This window comes from Patagioenas fasciata, chromosome 2 (genome assembly GCF_037038585.1).
Source record: "Patagioenas fasciata isolate bPatFas1 chromosome 2, bPatFas1.hap1, whole genome shotgun sequence".
Classification (NCBI taxonomy): domain Eukaryota; kingdom Metazoa; phylum Chordata; class Aves; order Columbiformes; family Columbidae; genus Patagioenas; species Patagioenas fasciata.
Window position 1 is genome coordinate 146,661,725 of NC_092521.1, and position 19,922 is coordinate 146,681,646.

General features: G+C 39.3%; 1 protein-coding gene across 1 annotated transcript in view; it reads right to left on the bottom strand.

The window, feature by feature from the left end:
* Window positions 1-1,391: 1,391 nt before the first annotated feature.
* NMT2 (N-myristoyltransferase 2) overlaps window positions 1,392-19,922 on the bottom strand; it is a 31,110-nt gene continuing 12,579 nt past the window's right edge. The window contains exons 3-12 of the mRNA XM_065832232.2: window positions 18,595-18,739; window positions 15,238-15,356; window positions 15,048-15,139; window positions 14,825-14,941; window positions 13,996-14,166; window positions 12,693-12,801; window positions 9,187-9,357; window positions 6,800-6,967; window positions 2,569-2,706; window positions 1,392-2,362 (exon numbers count right to left, since the gene is read on the bottom strand). Of these exons, the coding sequence (XP_065688304.1) occupies window positions 2,342-2,362; window positions 2,569-2,706; window positions 6,800-6,967; window positions 9,187-9,357; window positions 12,693-12,801; window positions 13,996-14,166; window positions 14,825-14,941; window positions 15,048-15,139; window positions 15,238-15,356; window positions 18,595-18,739 (1,251 nt within the window). The 3' untranslated portion in view covers window positions 1,392-2,341. The remainder of the gene's footprint in view (window positions 2,363-2,568; window positions 2,707-6,799; window positions 6,968-9,186; window positions 9,358-12,692; window positions 12,802-13,995; window positions 14,167-14,824; window positions 14,942-15,047; window positions 15,140-15,237; window positions 15,357-18,594; window positions 18,740-19,922) is intronic.

The window sequence follows — 19,922 nt, forward strand, 5'->3', positions numbered from 1 at the left end:
CTCAGTGCTTTTCCAAACAATAGTACTGGGGGGATTTGCCTTCTGATTTTGAAGAAGAGAGAAGAAAATGTCTGCCTACCATTTCTTCCAACTGCGTTTTTTTGAGGAAAGGGAAGGCAGAGAACATGAGCATATCATTCACTTTGCATTTAGGCCCACCTGTCCAGATTAGGGAGAGCTGGGCCCTGACCATTTCTTAGCAAGAAAGTACCTCAGCCAGGAGGATAGAGCTGTGCCCTGATGTCCCACCTTGCCAAGGATTGCCAAGGCTCTGCCTTCAGAGCTGAAGCAGAACACACTGAGCCCCTTGGAGAACCTCCTGCCCATCCCAGCAAGCTCTGATGTGAACAGCCAGCTGGGAAGGAACCTTCCTGCCTTTTGGGAGTAAAGAACTTAAGTCTTCAATGGAGCTGAGATTAAATCCTTGTTCTTACCTTAGATATCACTACCATCGATTACATTTTCAGGTACTTAATTCTGCTCAGGCCTCACACGGGGAGTCAAAGCTCCTTCTGCACCATCTCTTACAGCTGCTACTAGCAGTCAGGTACCAGAGTGGCCAACGTTGTAAAGCCCAACCGCACCACTAGACATCTGAAAGATCTCCTCCGAAGCCCTTTTAAATGCATGAGGTCCTGAGCTGGTGCACACCCAGGGGTCAGACAAGCCAAGTCCAATCCCTTCCTTTGATTGAAGGGGGTCAGATGCTTCAATCACAGAGCCATAATGCAATACAGGAAAGTCTTTATCACTGTCTCTAGGGCAGAATCCTCTGACCACAATTCAACAAGAAAAAGCAACCAAACCACAAACCATTCACATGCTGGAAAAGGAGAAGGATTAAAGAAAAACCCCACTGCTGTAAGGAGATGGGTAGGGCTAGCAGTTATGAAGAAGAGACAAAATTATCTTTGTCTAAATTGATGTTTTCAAGTACAGAAATCAACTTTCAGCGAAATCTGCTGTCAGAATTACAGGCATGTTTAAAAGGAAAGTGTAGACATTTGCATTTCATGAGATATCCAAGTCACATTCAAAAGATGCTCACAGCACAGAGGCTTCACTACCACAATTTGGCACTTTCAGCTAGAACAGTTTCTTACCACAGATTTTCTGGGTGCTCACGTTACTGCAGCATCTGTGAGCCATCTTACCTAGCGATGACGCCATGCCGGGCTGCATGTAAAGTGCTTCAGAAGCCGCTCTGGTTGCCGAGCATTCATGAGGGAATTAAACCAGGTCCCCCACCAACAAAGACGAGCCCTCCTGCAATTCAGGAAGCACAGCACAGAGACTTCCGAGGACTGAGGGTAGAGCATTTCTCTTCTGCTCACCAGCCACATCTATAGCAAAACTTCTTGTTCCAAAGTCAGGATAAAAACACTACCAGGAACAATTTATGAATACATATTTACACAAGATACTTTTCATTAGAATTACAGAGTTCATAGGAAATCATAGTAGGCAAAGGAATATGTGCAATTTTGCAGAAGCATTGAAAACATTCAAACTATAAATATCCTGAAAGCACTACTAAAATTCTTAGTTTTACACACAGGCTGATGTTATTCTACTGAGGAAAAACTAAGGTTTTGTGCCACAACTGTAAATTAAGTACAGTAATGTATTATCAATCCAGCAACATAGTTAACACCTGCACTGAACAGTGCGATACTGTTAAATCAATCCACTGATCTATTGAAGATCAAAGTACAAATCTGTATTTTTATTGATTTGGCAGCGTTGCTTTTGGAAAAACAAATGCACTAGTGAAACCAGTACATTGTCATACTGCTCCAGTTACAAAAACATCCAGGACTTTCATAGAGCTACAAACGTATCGTACTTCATTATTTGCCCCCAAATGATGATCTCCATGTTAAGTAAATAAGCAAAGATAGCCAAGTTTGTATCCTTCATTCTGTTACACTGACAAACATACACCACCACTTAATAAATAGAAATGCAGCAGTTCATCCACATAATAGCAAATATTTTTGTACCCTAATCCACCACTGAAGTTCAGTTTGTACAAAACAGTCTTTTTCTACAGAGTGGAAAAAATACCTTCTTCTCATCAAGGTGCAAGCTAAGCTTTGAAACTTAAATGAATGTGCTTTTATTCTTTTCATGGACAATAAAAGAGTTTCATGGACCTTCTGATCTATCTGAAAATGCATAAATTTGGTCACAGATGGATATCTTCATTGTTCAGGTTTAATGGACTATTTCAGTATCACTGATGTTGTGCTTTTGTTCCTCTTGAAAATACCAATCCAAGAGTTATGGAGATCAAATTAACTCAAACAATGACCTCAGAGTTCTAGAAACGTAAGTGTCCTCATTGTAATACAAGACCAACCTACAGGAAAAAGAGAAATACAGTAGTTCAATTCAAGTATAGCAATAAATCTAAACATCATTAGTTTTCTGCACCTCAGTTATGGATCTTAAATATGACCAATTAGAAAAGTCACTTTAAAACTTTCGCTCATTTTGGCCAGTGTAGATTAATGCACCATTATACCTCAAAAAAAGAAGCTTCTGAATTCTGTTATTCTCCCTTACCTTTTCGGATTCCATGCCAGGACATCTCCAGTTGTACAAATAATACTGCAAATTTCCATCTCCAATCCCAAACTTGAGTTTTTCCAGGAATGTTTTGTTTTCCATTAAGTCTAGTGCATTGAACACATCAAATCCTTTCTGGCAATAGCAAAACATGTTTTTAAATTTTACTTTTTAAAATGTCAAATGATGCACAGATGATACTTTACACAGTGGCATAACAATATCCAAGAGACTAGGCTAATTAAATGGAAAAAAAGACTTGAGAATAAATCATGCCTTTTAATTAGGTACACACACAAATAAATTTTCCCAATAAAAAGTGAAGTATAAGGCAGAAATTGACTTGAAGATTAACTCCAAAAGGATAGGAATTTTAAAGCCACTTTCAGGGATAAATGTCTGAGGAGTCCCTAAAGCACTATCACCTATTTTATCCTTACAGATATGCATTTTTTAGTCACACACATTGTTTTGACACACATGACCTATTCCAGCTAAAACCATATAAATACAGCTTATGGTGGTTTTCAGCCATTTATCATTCTGTTAATGACAAACATTGTATTTTTGTGATTTGGTCCTTTTCTGAAATGCCATTGCCTTTAGAACTCCAGCCTTTCACGTTACTCTCCCTCCCCTACTCTTGCACCCTCTAACGTCTCCTCTTTCCACCAGCCTCCCAAATTCACCACTCAGAACAGCCACACAGCCAAATTAGTCTCAGGGCTTTATGTAGCAACATAAACATACTCAATCCTAACTCACTGAGAACTCAACAACCAACATAAAAACAAGGTCAGATAAGCCATCACAGTGACAATCATCAGGTATGAACAGCTGAATTTGCTTGGAGTTCCACATACAGAAATCAATTTACTTGCAATTAAGTGCATGGGAGTCTGACCTAAGTTCCCAGAGTCTTAACAGCGCAAAGGCAGTTTGCCAGCAGGACTTTCTATACTCTAAGATAAAAATAAGTTACAAAACAATAATGCTCAGTTACTTAAGCACAAGAAGATGGTAAAGAACATTCTTTACTCAGTATACAAACTAGATGTATTTTTTTCTTTTAAATAAGCACCCCATATTAGGAAAAAAAGGGGTTGGAGAAGAGTATTTTAAGCTCTTTTTAAAATAGTTCTAAACTGATGGAAAGTCAAAGCATGGACAGTGAGTTTAGCAAGGTTCCCCACTACCTTACACATCTGTGTGCAGATGAAGCTATGCTAAGTTAAATGTGCTGTGAAAAACGTGCAAAAACAAGACAAATAAGGTGGCAAGGATTTGACACTTGGCATCTGAAGAAGTAAATTATGAAATATTCCAAGTTAGTAAGAGGTAATAACAGAAATCTCAGAAGGCAGGAAGGGAAGTGGGGGAGAATAGAGACACTGTAGGTATAGGCACACTAAGGAAGCTCTGCAATTAAGCACTCCGAATAAATGATGAAGTCTACACATGTAGTTTTAATTCAGTATCTAAACATCAGCAGATTAGGTTCAGGTTAATATCTTCTGAGAGGTATGAAAGAGTTCCTGTTCAAAGATCCTTGCTCCACAGCTGTGCCAGGCCATTAGAGCAGACTCAGAAGTGAACTTGTGAGCTCTCCTGTTCCAGAACTAGAAACCTAGTGTCACCTCCAAGAACAAAACACACAGGGTTTTCGGAGGATTATGCTACTCTTTCTGTGCAGAATACATGGAACCTAAGTGCATAACTCCAAATTTTGGGGTTTGCTTTGGAGGTCAGGCATTTTTTCTTAAAATTGCCAAGATTTTACTAGATTTAGTTCTAAGCTAATTTTATATAGTGTAATATGAAGACAAAAAAATCAACGTTAAACTGATACGCAAACCGTGAATGCAACTTGCTGGGTTGAATTTGTACCTCCAAAATACATTCTTTGGGAGTAAAAGTAAAGAAAGGACTGTGGTGGGTTGTCCCCAGCCGAGAGCCACACACACCCCCAGCCTTTCATTTGCTCCCCTCTCACAGGATGGGGAGAAAGCAGAAGGAAGGTAAGATGACTTGTGAATCAAAGTAATGACAGTTTAACAGAGAAAGCAAAAGCCGCATGCACAAGCAAAGCAAAAAGAGGAATTAATTCACTACTTCCCATCAGCAGGCAGATGACAAGTCACTTCCTGGGAAGCAGGGTCTCAGCACATGCAATGGTTATTTGGGAAGAGAAATGCCATAACCACAAGCCCCCCCACCACTCCTTTCCTCTCCAGCCTTTATTATGGAGCACAACACCATATGGTGTTGAATATCCCTCTGGGCATTTGGGGTCAGTTGTCCTGGCTGTGTCCCCTCCCCAGCCTCCTCACTGGGGGTGACAGCGAAAGCCTTGAGGCTGTGCTGCACTGTTCAGCTGTAGCCAAAACACTGGTGTGCTATCAGCACTGTTTTAGTCACAAACAGAAAGCACAGCACCATATGGGCTGCTAGGAGGAAAGTTAACTCCATCCCAGCCAGACTCAGTACATTTGTAAACAAAAAGCGGTGAAGAGGAGTGCATTTTTCATTTCCCTTGCCTCACCTCTCCTCATGTAGAAGTCCAAGTGCCAGACCTGCAAATGTAATCGGGTATCTAATGATGCAGGCAGGCCCAGTAGGTACTTTGGAATTCCAAAAGTGTCTAAATCCCATTATTCTAACCATATGATGATCCATTTAAAAGAAAGGAATCTCATGTCACATTTAGAAAGGAATCTAGGCAGGGGAAGGTGCAAAGCCCTGCGGCTGTACCACATCACTGCTTCCTTACCCACTCCATCCATGGCCTAGTGCATGGCCAGGCACTCAGCTCCCTATGCCACACTTCAAACAGAGACCAACTTTTTCAGACTTTTTAGAATAACTAGTACTAGTATTTTTAGCCACTTCTGAAAATTACACTAGCCACCTTCCTGTATCTTAACACCTTTCAAAGTCTGTCTCTGTTCCTTTGGTATGATTCTGGAGCCTGAATAATGAATGGGGTTCTGTATTCCCCATGACTATCCAAGAATTTTCCTTGCCAAACAGTTAAACTCAATACTGCTTATAGCTCAACAGGCCTCAGCAAGCAGTTCAGATCACAGACATCGCTCAGCTGCAGCGCTGCACAAACACGGCTGCGACAGACAAGCTGAAGACTACGTGGCTGCTTTCCTGCAGCCTGAGGTCTGAACTGATACAGCCTCCTGCCGACCATCGCTGCCTTCGTACAGGACCAACATGGAGCTCCCTGTGCCACCTGCAGCACAGGCGGCTCTGAGCACGCTTGGCTGGAGCACGGCTCGCGTGTGCTCGCACCGAGCACTCCTCTGGCGGTGCCACAGCACAACAGCGCAGCAGCAACGCTTCAGCTGGGAGCAGCAAGCTTCACGCGCGAGGAGCGGAAAACACGGCTGTGCTCGGCAGCATGCTGGGAATGCTTGCTAGGATCGGTACCACGGACTGGATGAAGCCTGTGTAGTGCTGTGAATTGCCAGGGCTAAGTAGGTCTCTGAGAATTCATTCAGAGTGCTGGGATGTGCATCACCTGCACAGCTCAGTAACCACAGGCTACGTTGACATCGGTGTTTGCAACTGCACTCTCGTGAAACTCTGATGATTAAGGGCTGAGCGTTAGTTTTTCATCAGACAGCACTAAACCCTTGCAATTCTTATGTTTAAAAAACTGCATTTATAATCTCTTCCATTCAGCTAAATCATGTATCAGTGTAATTCCACGCATGAAGACATGCTCAAAAGCTACAAAATGACATCATCTACAGAGCTTTACAGGCAACAGTTAGTAACAAGATAAAATCATAAAACTGGCACAAATAAACTTTTCAATTTTCTAGAAATAAAAATTAGTTTAAACAAGCAAAATAATATATTTAATAGAACTTAATAACTAATTTCCAAGGGAAACTATTTTAGTGATACTTTCCATCCTTCTGGTACTTAGTGACTATGGTTATCAATGTTCTCTTGGATGTTTACACAGTTCAAGCTACTGCAAACACTTGATCTTCATGCACTTGTCATTCTCTAGCATCACTCAAAGTAAAAAGGAAAAACAAGCACAGTGTTTTATATTTTAAAATATATATTGTATATGTGTCAGCTGCACTCTGTGCTGTAGACAGTAACAGAAAACAGAATGCAATGGCATCAATTGCTGTCAGTTCTTACCTCACCACCACTCCTAAGAATACTTTTGTGAAAGAAGCAGAAAAAACACACAACTTACCAATTTAGCTATAATGAGTGCATCATTCATTAAGTCCAAGAGGGGGGTCTCTGTATGAATATTGTAAAAGGAATAGGCAGCTTTGAGGCTTTTATGAACAGGATGGTGCATCACTGTTGAAGGTAATGTGTAGAAACTCAGGAAGTCTGTTAAAATACCATTTGAGCCCTACCAAAGCAAACAAACAAACAAAAAATTAGTAAGAAGTAACCACTCAGTTATTGCTTAGGCTAACACCTCAGTTCTACAAACAGTATGTCATAAATGCACCACAGTTTTGCACACCGTAACTATTATGGTCTAATAGGTAATCTTGGCTAAGATTTGAAGGAACTAAAGTCTTGCCAAGGATGTATCTCTACATCAAAGCGAGACTGAAGCCTGAAATGGTCACTTCAGAAAAGGTAACAAACATTTTGGTTTTTCTAGTCTATTACGCCAATAACATTTTGACAACAAATTGCCAAAGCATTTCAGGCTGTTTCCCAAGCTTAGCCTGCTATGAACAAAGCTAACAAAGTACACTTTCAAAATAAGTATGGATTTTTTTTTTCCAACTGAACTTATTTTTAGATTTTTTTTTTTTAAACTGACAAAGTTCACACTGAGTAATGATTTTCTCAGCTTTCTAAAAGCAGAAAAAAAATATACTGTGCTTGTATACAAAACATATTTAAAGCAGCTCTAGTGATTACTAATCAATAAGCACAATCCATTGGCTAGAAAACAGTGCTAAATCACATTGAAATTCTAGTAAGACCAGTAGTTATCAAAAAGGTACTTAAACAGAAATCTGTAAGTATCCTACATAAACTTTCTTATTGTTTCACAAACCTCATGAAGTTCAACCATCTTCAAGAGTGTAGATTAGTGGGAAATGGGAAATAATTAATAAATGGGTTATGACTGACATGTTGAGAACAAAAAAAAACCCAACCACCCAGACTTTCACTGCTCCAATTCCAATGGGGTCTCCTGGTATCTCTGAGAAGATAAGGCAAAGGAGACACACAAATGGTTGGTTTTGCTTGTTTGCTTTATTCCTGAATGACGCGTGCCCACTATTCTGAGCTCAATGAAGGACCTCTTGTGGATCCTTACATTGATAGTACTTATACAGTAAAAAGTAAAAGAGTTGAACCCATCACAGGCAAAAAAGCTATTCTCTTAGAGCAGGTACAGATTCTCTAGTAGAGATAAACTAACAACATGTAACAGAAAAGTTATTAAGTCACTCACTGAATTCAGTAAGGACAATGAAAATATTAATTCAGGATTTATACAGAGTATTTTAAGGTTTTAGCTCTGCACATTCAAAGATGACTTAAATCTGACACTAACTTCTCTAGGCCATGCAGGTCTTAAACAGATTTTAAGCACTAACAAATCTACATTTCGTATAGTGAAAAACTAGTTCAAGAGACAGTGTAAAGCAAGCAAGTGAAGACTGCTTGCACTGCTCAGTTGAAATGGCACTGTCGAAATGATATTGTCCTGTCCCTCGCATTGCTCCTGGTGCTTGTAGACTCTTCTGTAGGCTTCAACTTAACAACAAAGCCAAAAACCAACTCAAGGAGGGGAGGGGGAGAGAAGAGGAAGTGGAGAAAGTAGGAGGACCAATAAATTAAATTAGACTGTGGAAGAGTCCAATGAGCACCAGATCCCCTGCAAAGTAAGCAGAAAGCTAAACTTGGACAATGACAACCGATGAGCAGGAGCTCTTATCTCCAGCACCAGTAAGTTTCTACATTCAGCTGAGACTCGGGCACAAATTCAGGCTGCAGTGAGGGAACACTGAGCTTCACAACCTGTAGCTTCTGGGAGAAGCTGGTAGGTTTAAGGCTGTTAGTGCCGATCATTTTCAAACACATATTTCCTCCAGCAGGTGCCCCTAAAATTGGTTTTAAAAATAAATAATTACGAACTGGTGTATGGCAGTTAGACACCTGAGAATGATACTGAATGCAAACCAAATCTTTATCTCGGTCTCGTATAATTTTTCCTTTTTTCTGGAGAAGGAGATTTGAAGACCACTGCTTATTATGATGTCATGTATCTATGGAAAAAAAATTGAATAATACAGGTGGAAGAGTTGTTTTTAAATATGTAAGGTCCTTTGCTGTAATATTTCCAAGATGGTGATATTTTGAGATTTCAAAATTCTTCTTTAAAATAACTTGTTACAAGAGCACTGCAGTTTATCATAACCAAACATTTCTCCTTTACAGAATGCAATACAAAGAACAAAGCTTGGAATCATGATATCAAATTCTACTTATAGCACAACTTTTTCATACTGTCCGCATTTCAAAAACTTGATGCTGATATTAGCTTTTGTAAGTGGCATTCACATATATATATATAGAACTAGTTAGAGTGTGGTTTACCTCTACTACAAAAGTGTCAATAATATGATCCCGAGGCAGGAACCAGTGGGCTACCTCTTCTTCATCCATCACTGGAGCAAGATTAAACTGTTTCAAGTAAGTATTGATTAATTCTTGTACTGCTTTAGTATCTTTTTGTTCCATTGGTCTCAAACCTGAAGTCTTTGTGGCCTTGTAACAAAAGAAAAATAAATGTTAAGATGCTGAAAGGAAAACTGCATACACAGCAAAGGCTGAAAGTAGGTTGCAGAGTCACTCCACTTGCTATAATGCATTCATTATTAGCCTACTTTACCCCAGCCACCTAATTCATTATGCTATTTTACAAACGGCTTTCAATCAGAATTCCCTCTATTCTAATTATTGAGACAGTCTGGGGCACTTTAATCTTTATATTTCATTACTGAAACAACTTAATTTCTCCAGAGAAGGAGATACTATTGCCAACAGCCCAGACTCCACATATTTTGGCTTTTTTTCAGGTCAGTTTTGATTTCTTATTTCCTTCTAAACTACCTGGGGCCCAGACACTGAAACATAACATAAAGCAACTTGCATATCAGAAGTTAATCTGAAGACAAGAACACTTGCGATTCAAACTTATGAAAGTTACAGTCAAGCTATAAACCAAAGTCAGCTGATAAAGTTTAATTATAAATTATTTTACAAAAAAAAAAAAAATCTACCCATTGCTTTCCAGGACTACGCAATTAATGATTAAACAAGCAAAGATGATTAAAGATTTCTCGCCAGCTTTTGTTAGCTTTCCTGAATATTTCCTTTTAGGGAGGATAAGGCTTGTTCTCTGCAGAGCTCATTTATCCTGCATCCTCTGCCTGAGCTACACACTCGGGCATGTACCACATTAATCATCGCAAAGTCAATTGCAAGAGCAGCCAGGTAAAGACTTGATTACTGAAAGCCTGAAATTAGTGTAGCTGATTATGCTCTGCTCAAAAGGAATAAATACCTGGGGGAGGTTTTTATCCACATACTATGCAGCCAGATCAAAAATCAGGGCACGTTTTGCCACAGCTCTGGCCTGTGCGTTACATTTTAGTCTTCCTGCTTTCCTGAGCAGCTTAGGATTGTGGTTTGCCTCCACAATAACACATAGTCTAGATTTCTAAATGCTGTCAACACGATGCTGTACTTAATTTGTAACCACCTTACGAACTACAATATAAAAGGTTAATTTCAGCTCCCTCTGAGCCTTCATCCCTCTTCTACAGGCGTGCACTGGAACAAGATGGGAGGAAAAGCAGTTTTATGCCCCAGCAATGCTCAGAATGGCCACCAGTAAATGACTATTTGCAGCCCCAGAAGTGAGGGAAAGTGTACAGAACTGGGCTAAAATTTGTTTCTTTACCACACATCAAGCTGCACTGGGCAAGGTTTCATGTGAGTATCCTGGCTCAGGATCTCAGTCAGGAAAAGACATACAGAGATAAACGAGCTCCTGTCCTTATTCTAAACACAGCCAAATTGACCTTTCAGAAAGCTCCTTGCTCAAGAGATTGAACACTTCGAAAAAAACTTTATTTTTTCTCTCTATAGGTGCATACACAAACACAGTCTTCAGTGAGGATGGTATTTTAAACTATAGTATTTATTATTTCTGAAAACCTTTTGAACTCTGACTGTTCAAGTGATTAGGAATGATTAATTCCTCTTAAAGGGAGATGAGCTGCCAATGGCCATGATTTGCCAAGGACTCTAAGACAAGAGGTTAGAATGCAAGAAACAGTGTTTGGTGCTGTGGGACAGGACAGAGCAGCCAGAACAAACCCGTTTGCGTGGCAGTAGAGTTCACGATAACAGCCTGAAACTGAGGATAATGATCCTCAACAGTACTTAAATCCTTCCTTAGGAAAAAAAAACCTCAAAACAAAAAGCGAAGCACAAGATCTAAAGAGAAAACATTAGCACAAAGATTAAACCTTTATTTTCCAAGGGAGATGTTACCAAGTCCAATCTAAAAATAAACGAACACCTGAGGCATATGGACTCCTACATCACTTAGTTCTGAAAGCTGATTTTCAAAGCACCTGTTTTCTATTTGCACGTCTCTGTATGGCATGTTTGCCTCTGTTATACTTTATGAATGAGATACGATGTGTGCTTTTTTTTCCGAAAGTTATTTTTCTGTTGAAATCTGGGGTTCATGATAAAGCAAGATGATCACAGTACAACTGCTGTTGTTTGTAACGATTATCTGTAGTTACGCTTTTTATACTGTGAGATTCTTACTTTTTAAACTATTATTTTCCTGTATTGTTTCCATGAGAAACAGTACTAGAGTTGCCACCAAAACCTATATTTGAAATTGTCTACTGCACTTTCTTGGACTATTAAAAAATGACTTCAAGATTTGATGAGAGCTATATTTAGCTCTCCAAGATTAAAACCTAATTAATTTAGTTATTAATGCCTAAGGTCTGAAAACGTTGCCCTGCCCACAAAGGAGAACCTGCACGTGCAGGCAGGGGCAGCGCGCGGGCAGCACAGGAACCCGGTCCCACTGACAGCAGCCGGAGTTCAGATCACGGCACATGCTCTGTACTGAGGAGCGCACGGTGTATTACTCAAATATCTAAGCAGGAACAGACCCTGCAGCATCAAGCTAAATATAACCAACAGACACAATTCTCCTAAGTCAGATAAATCATTACAAAGTAGTACGAGTGAAGAAAAAAAGTGGGTTTTTTTTCTAACTAAAAGGGAGGTTTTGTTTGAATAGAAAAGGGTTTACCGATATGGTACAGGTAAAGGATATTCTGCAGTCCATCTAAATAGAAAGGTAGCTTTTACAAGCTATTAATTACAGCAATGATATCTTTTAATAGTACATCTCAGGCTACTTACAGTGACTTGCCCTGTCATGGAAATGCATCCTAAGGCTTTTTACCAGCCTAACTATTAGCTGCAAACATGAGAAAAAACATTTTTAACTAACCTAGATATGCCAGAACACTTTTTTTTTGCCAGACCATGCAAATAAACAGTACACAACATAGAGGTGGCTTTTGCTGAGCCTGCTCCTTGCAGAGCAACATTCTCTGACAGAACAGAAAAAGCTGTGAACTAGAGTGGAATCAACAATCTCACTCTGCTCAGCCAACTTTCTGATGGACTTCTCTAAGAATTTTAAGACATGAACTGTTAATTTTCTGTTCCAGTAATCCTTTATCAGATTAATCATACCAAGAATAGTCTTATGCCTCTTCAACTCAATCCCACATGTTTATGCAGTCAAGGTTTCTTTTTGTTTGTTCAAGGCTTTTAGGTCAACATTTCTATTTTCTCCATATACAGATCTACATTTCCAGCAATAGCCTCTCCTGTTTATAATAGCCCTTAAGGTCTTTTTCATCAACCAGAGATTTTCTTTAATGTCCTGCATGCACTGCCTTTCCATACAAAAGCCTGTGCTGTCAGAGACAGATGGAAGGTTATTTTGGGCCTCACAACAACGGTGGGGATTCTCCAGAAATCATGCTGCTTACATCGGGAAGTCTGTAGAGCTTCATTGTTCTTTGTAGAGTCATGTTTCTACTCAAATGTGAAAATTTCACCTCCACCAATTTTCTGGGATTCAGTGATCGATGCCAATACCTGGAAATAGAATTAACAATGTGATTATTTTAAGCGTCAGCTTTACTTGCATCCATTTCCCTACTTTCTCGCATTGTTCCTTCTCCTCTCCAGATTTGTTCCGAAGCAAGCTTGTACTGTGTCTGTGAATGGCTTGAGCAACAAAAGATAAAGCTATATTCAAGCAATAGCTTTTGAACAGGTCTGCTACCACCATATGCTGAATCTAAGCAAAGGCTTTTTATGACAAAATGAGTAATCACAGGGCTAAACAATTCAGTACTTGCCATATCCTGGACAATCTCACCATGGTAACATTTATTTTCTCGCACAGACAGGACCCTCTGCTCACGTCTAAGTAGTTTGTTGAAGGAGATCTCCTCTTCCGAGGAGATCACTGTACAACAGAACATCCCTGGTTACTCTGACACAGGATGTGGGTTATCTTCCATCCTTCCTTTCGGAGACACACAGGATCTTTGGTGTTGATAGGTACAAACACAATTTCAAATAAAATATTATGCTGTCCTCCAGAAGGATAGACAGCTGAACTAATACTGCTGAAACTGAACTTTTCCCAGTAGAAATAAAATCAATTCCAAGGAAACAAGATAGTACTTGGTTACATACAACTCTTCTTACGTGATAGTTTTCCGATCTTTATCAAATGCTGGTGAAGCCCTCCTTTCTCCAGGAAAGATGAAAGTATTTCAAAAAAGCAAATTGTACACCTCCCAGAAATGCTCTGCTGCCTTTGGCAAGCAAGCAAGTCAACAGGAAGTGTCCCAGGAGGGAAACAGACCAATTAAAAAAATCACAGGTATACAGTGTTGTCAGTGCTAGCATGGCTTCCACCAGAAGGTCAAGAGAAACCTCTATTAGTCTATTTGAGGTACGATAAACAAACCAAAAATTAGATTTTAGTCTGGGAAGCTGTTTTATCCAAGCCATTGAGAGGGAAGGGAAAGAAAGAGAAAAGGAAAAAAAAAAAAACAAAAGAGGGGGGGAAAAAAAGAGGGGGGAAAAAAAGGGGGGGGGCGGTGGGGAGGAAACCCCCCCCACCCTGACAAACACTCAGGCCTTTGGATTAGTCAAGGCCACAACATTTACTTTCTTTGCATTTTCTGCTTTTATTGTTTCTAGCCAATTACATAAAATGTTCTTTAAAATGACTCCTACAGTAAATGATATTATTATAAACATCACCTAGGTTACCTGCAAGTGGCCACAGGTTTGGGGAGTACCACTCCAGCAGTGTAAACCGCCTGAAAAATTCCTTCCAGGTTTACTCTTCTGGTTATTTCCCGAATCAGTACAGGTGCTACTCGTTTAGATCTCAGTTTCTTATGGACACACAGAAAATTGATTTCTACCATTTTCTTCACACTAAAAGGACATTGAACAGTGGAAAAGTTAAAGAGAGTTGCACATTACATATTTTCATTTGCATAATTATAGTCTTCCGTGTTGTGACAGAAAAAACTGAGGTAACAATAAACTGGCTTGTGACAAAGTAGATCTGCAACAAATACTAATCTATGATATTGCAACTGCAATGGCAAATTGTGCAATATGCAAGCTGCGTCTAAGGTGTTCGCAACACTCCTTTTTCAGAGCTCTATCAAGACTTAAACAATTTCCCTACTAGAAAAAGCAGAATGGCATCCAAGCACATGCTACGTGGTGTCATAATACTTTACAATTGTCAGTGTAGGAAGACCCAGCCAAGAAGTCCAGCTGACTGACTGTCCTTTAAATACTTCTCACTAGGGTCAGAAAAGTCCATAACATTATCTGTATCATCCATCAATCAGAAAAACGCTTAAATATGTATTACTGGTCTCACTGCGAGGAGCTCATAAACTTTTGGAATGGTATGGGGGAAAAGGAGAAAAAAAAAGTCTCTGCTACATACAAAGGATTCTTCTCTTTATGATCAGTGAGCCTTCTCTCTTTTTAAATTCTCTATGGCAATGGATATCAGTTTAAGATTTGTTTCATGGTGTTATTCTTTTACCAATACAAAAGTAATGATGCATTTTACCTGTCATAAATACGAATATTTGCAGGGATGGCACTTATGAATCCTACCAGCTTTTTGTTTGAAGACACTCTAACCCCACAGTGCCACTGGGGTAACCAGCCTGGAGGACGTAGCGCCCTAGAATTAATGACAGAAATAATTACAAATTACTGCCTAAGAAGATGTAACAAAAACACCTTTCTTTGCACTCCAGCCAGAGCAGAATGTGGAACTTGCTACTCACCACAGAAGGAATTCAGGTGAATAATCAAACCTAAACATATTATCATCATCTTCTACGTAATTCTCATTTAACAATGTGTATAATTCCTTCAGCTGAAAACACACACAAAATAATCCAAAGGTTTATCAACGCACATCAATCAGAATAAACTTCAGTGATTTTAGGTACATCTAAAAATTGTTTTACTTACAACTTCAGCATTGCTAAGATCCAACGTGTCCCACATAAAACCCTGTGGCAAAGAATATGGCTCTAGGCGGACATTGTCCTTATCTGGTTCAATTGCACCATGTGAAGTTATAACTTCATCTTTTGAGGGAGGAGAAAGAAAGAAAAAGAACAACAATAAAAAAGACCGGTTACATTGCTAGCTTTCCTGGTAGTTCTTGAAACTGCATTTAACTCACATCATCTATTTTCTCATCATTATGTCACAGGAACACAAAGCTTTTAAAAATGGTGAAAAAAATCAGTATTATTAGTTCATATTACTTCTCATTCTCACAGATGGCATTCAGACTAATGACCACCTCATCAGAATATCTATAGATATGCACAAAAATACTCTACCTCAATTGATATCAAATGTTTTGTAACACAGGACAGCAGTTTATCAGCACATGCATAGCATTTAGCCAGCCACGAGACCATGGCCTCATCCTGAGAAACATGTTGTACTGACAGCTAACAAGCTATGGCTCGGATCCTACCACCGACTTGCACAGACCTGAACTCACCAGGATTACTCAGAAGCAGTGGCACTGCAAAGCCAGGGCATGTAAGGGATGCTGGTGAAATGTGAGACTTGGTTCTAAAAATCCTACATGAAAGCATGCTTTCATCGCTTCCCTGGCTTGACAGCTCTGGTCCCTCAGTATATAGCTATAAACAGAAGTTGTTCCTCTTCTATGAAGCAGCACCTGCCAAATGTCCATTTGTAGTATAAACTTTTCCCAAATGACACACAATCCTGACAAATAGTTATGGCCTGCTGTCCAGTTTGGAAGGTCATCATTACCAGCATCTTTTACACAAACTCTAGAAACTATCAACAGCCTAAATGTTACTGCAGCTACATGGCCGACTTGGCCTAACTAAAGGATCTATTGCTAACAATCATAACTAGAAGGCAGAAGGATTCTGAAGTTAATTTAATGCAAAGATCCCTACAGCTATTTCTTGAATCAACAGACTATTTTTTTCCATCTAAAAATATCCAGAATATCTAATAGTGAAGACTTCCAAATATGTTCACTCAGCAGATAAAGGAAAAGCTTAGTCAAAAAAAAAATATCAACAGGATCAAGAAGCAATTCATAAACGATGTAGAACAAAACCTCTTGCTGGCCAAATTCAACAACATATATTTCTACTGAATAACACAAATCATTTTCAGAGCCAATGTATTGGTTATTTTAGGCTGGCAAGTGACAGACCCTCCTCTCTATAGAAGTGCTGTAAGATATATTGTTTAACCTGAACTGAACTCCTGGAATGGCTGCACAGACAACTGAACTAGCTCTGAAACAGCTTTGTTACAGCCAGAGTATTTTTTGATTTACAAACCAACTTATTTTGGCTAGGCTGTGCTGGTTTGACTGAAATTGAGTTAATTTTCTTTATGCAGTAAGAAACTTTCCTTTTTTGTAGCTAGCACAGTCTTTGTTTTGCATTTAGCATAAGAATAACAAGATAACATTGTTTTTCTCTCAGATAGAATTAATGTTTTCCTTTCAGTAGGTAGCTGTGTTTTTTAATTGGTATGAAGAGAATCTAAGAACTTACTGATATCTTAGGCGTTGTCAAGGAAACGAAGGTCTTTTCTCAACTCTTCATCTGCAGGTGCAAGGCAAAGCAGCCGGGAGGGAGAGCAAGTGGGACAGTACCTAGATTGACTGACATCCGGCTTGATCAATGAAATCCTCCCTACCATCAGCACCATGCCCAGTGTAAAACTGGAGCCGGCTTTTCTGGCTGAGGAGTTCTGTTCTGTTCTGGTTCAGTTCTGTTTGGGAGTTCTGTTCGGGAGTTCTGTTCATTCAGTCTTTTGCTGTTTTGCGTGCCCAAAGTTGGCCTTGGGGATTTCTGCCTTTTGCTTCTTTGCTCTCTCGCTGGGATCGGCTGCATGGGACCAAAGCGCTCTCCTCTCCGGGACTGGCTGTATCATTTATTTTATTTTATACTACTATTAGTAGTATATTATTATTATTTTGTTGACTTATTAAACTCTTTTTATCTCAATCCACGAGTTTCTCCCTTCCCCTTCGATTCTCTCCCCTACTTGGGGGCGGGGGCAGTGAGCAAGCAGCCATCGTGGTTTTGATTGCTAGCTGCAGTTAAAACTGCAAGATAGGCTCTTCCTCCACCAAGGCAGGATTACTGTGACAATTACTATTGTTACTTTACAGAGGTATCTGGACGGAGGTCAAATGGAGAAAAGCCAGGACAGGTCAGTACAATCCAGTAGAAAATATTGCATCCAGGGACTCTGCTCTGGACTTCTGTATGCAAGGAAGTCAGGGAGAAATTACATCACTGTGGATTAAGCTACAGAAATGGATTAATGTGAAATGCTGCCCTGTGCAGAGAGGAGCAGAATGCTCCTGTGCTTTAGACTTTACCTTATTTCCACTTATTCTACACCAGTCTCTAATGCCATAAAGAGAAACCTGCAGAACAGAACTCTGACAGCAATCGTGCTGAGATTGCTTTACTTGTGGTGTTCCCAAGTTTTGTTGGTACTTGAAGAGCTACAACTGCTTAGCTTGAAGGCAATGAAGGGAGATTAAGAAGGTGCAGAAAGCAACTCATAAAAAGCAAAAGAGTCAGCAACTATCTTCTCCAGGAAAAGCTAAGATTTTCCAACCATGTTATAAGGGATCAGATCAGTATAAAAAGTTATCTGCCAAATTCCTTACAAATTCAAAGGCAAGGAGGGGTCACCTCACCATCTTATTTGGTACCAAGAACCAAAAATGGACTCTGAGAAGGCATGTCCTCAAGGTAGTGTTCACTGTGGAGGAAGCAGGTGAACACACAGCAGTAAAAGTGTTTATGCACGAGAAACGCCATTATCTGCTTACAGCTGCATGAAAATAGTGGAACCTACAGCAGGAGAGACATTATCTCTGTGATACCAAATCTATCTATTGAAATTACAAGGGGGGGCAATAAATACAAAAAATCAAAGTTTACTCTTTGCCGCCACTTAGAGTTCTTATTTTTCCTGACGCAGAAAAGAGTTCCATGTGCTATTCTTCAAGAGCTAAGACCTAAAATATACAAAGGAATGCTACTTCAATAGCATTTCCCATTTTTATAGAGAACATCAGAATGAGATTTATTAACACCATATTTTGTTGCATATCATTTGGAGGGGTTGCAAGCACTTTCCTACAGAACAGCAAGAATTCTATATAAACTACACAAAAGATTAAGGATCTCTACCACACACAGTCCATACCCGTTTTAGAGAACACACCACACAGCTAGCACACATTCTTTTAGTGGTAAGACAGACCTTATGCCCAGGTCCAGTTAAACTTACTAAGTTTAGGTACAGGTTGTGTATCCCAAAACTGGTATTTACGTTTGGTAGCCTCATCAATATTCTTTGCTGGGCCTTGGCATGCAGAGAGCAGCTCCATTGCTCTCTGGATATCTTGAAGCTTCTGCATTGGAATGGCTGGATTCTGCACACAAAGATAAATGGAAGAGGAAGCTTATTATGTATGTTTACCTTGAACAAGTAACAGTACAATAAATGGACACGTTTGTACAACATATTTTTTCATGTACTTTTCTTAACATGGTAAGTTTAGGTATCACCTTGGGAGGCAGGAGGGTGGAAAGACAGGTGGGCAACAGACAAGCAGCTTCACAAAATACTTAATAGTTTTGAGTAGGACTTGCATTTAACCATGAAACTCCAGTGTTCTTAATACAAATACTGCAGCATTAAGGCAGGGTACCAGTATTGTAATAAAAAGCTTCTTATATTCCCTGCCCCCTCTCCAGTAAAAACCAATAAAACAGCAAAAAGCAGATCAGCATGGCTATCTAACAATCTAAAGATACTATTGGTACACACAGAGATGTTTGAAGTTGTACTTTACACATACAATATAAAATAATATTTAAATTCTCTACGGTTGAGTATTTCAGGTACACTGTATTGCTACAAATATCCACTTTTTATCCTTAGTTATATTGTATCTGCTTTCTACTAGCCTGCAATTATTATAGTAGGAACCTTACTGCATTGTATCATATGTAGGAGTCAACCATCTTGCTACTAATTCCAGCAGTTCCAACACTCACAACTAAGGATAATTTTAACTGATAAAAGTAGACTGACAAAATAATGCAACTTTCCACTAAAAAATTGAAAAATCTCTACAGAAAAGTTATTTGAAAAGCATAAAACCTAAGGCTAAGCATTTCTAAACTGAGCTCTTAAAACCTCATTTTTGATCACTCTGAGTAAGTGCAACTGGAATGAGAATTTTACCTACACAGGAAAGTATAGAGGAATAACGGTAACAGACTTCTAAATCTAAAGGGATTTTTTCTCTCTTTTTTTAATCTACTTACTTGTTTTGTTTTGTAATTTCCCCAGCAGTAAGTCCTGTTCTGAGGCCTCCTCCTAGCAGCAAGCTCGTGCTCAGGTTTTCCCAGACTGCAGGGCAATACATTTTGGTTTTGAAGGAATAGTCTCAAATGGACTGGAAAATTTTAGGCAACTCTGTACAGAGGTTTCAAACCAGAATTTTTTTACTGAATACCAATAGATCACTATTTTCCTATTTCACCTTCTTTCTAGGATGCACGTGTTGAAAAAAACACTAATTTACATGTAATAATGATGCAAAGGTT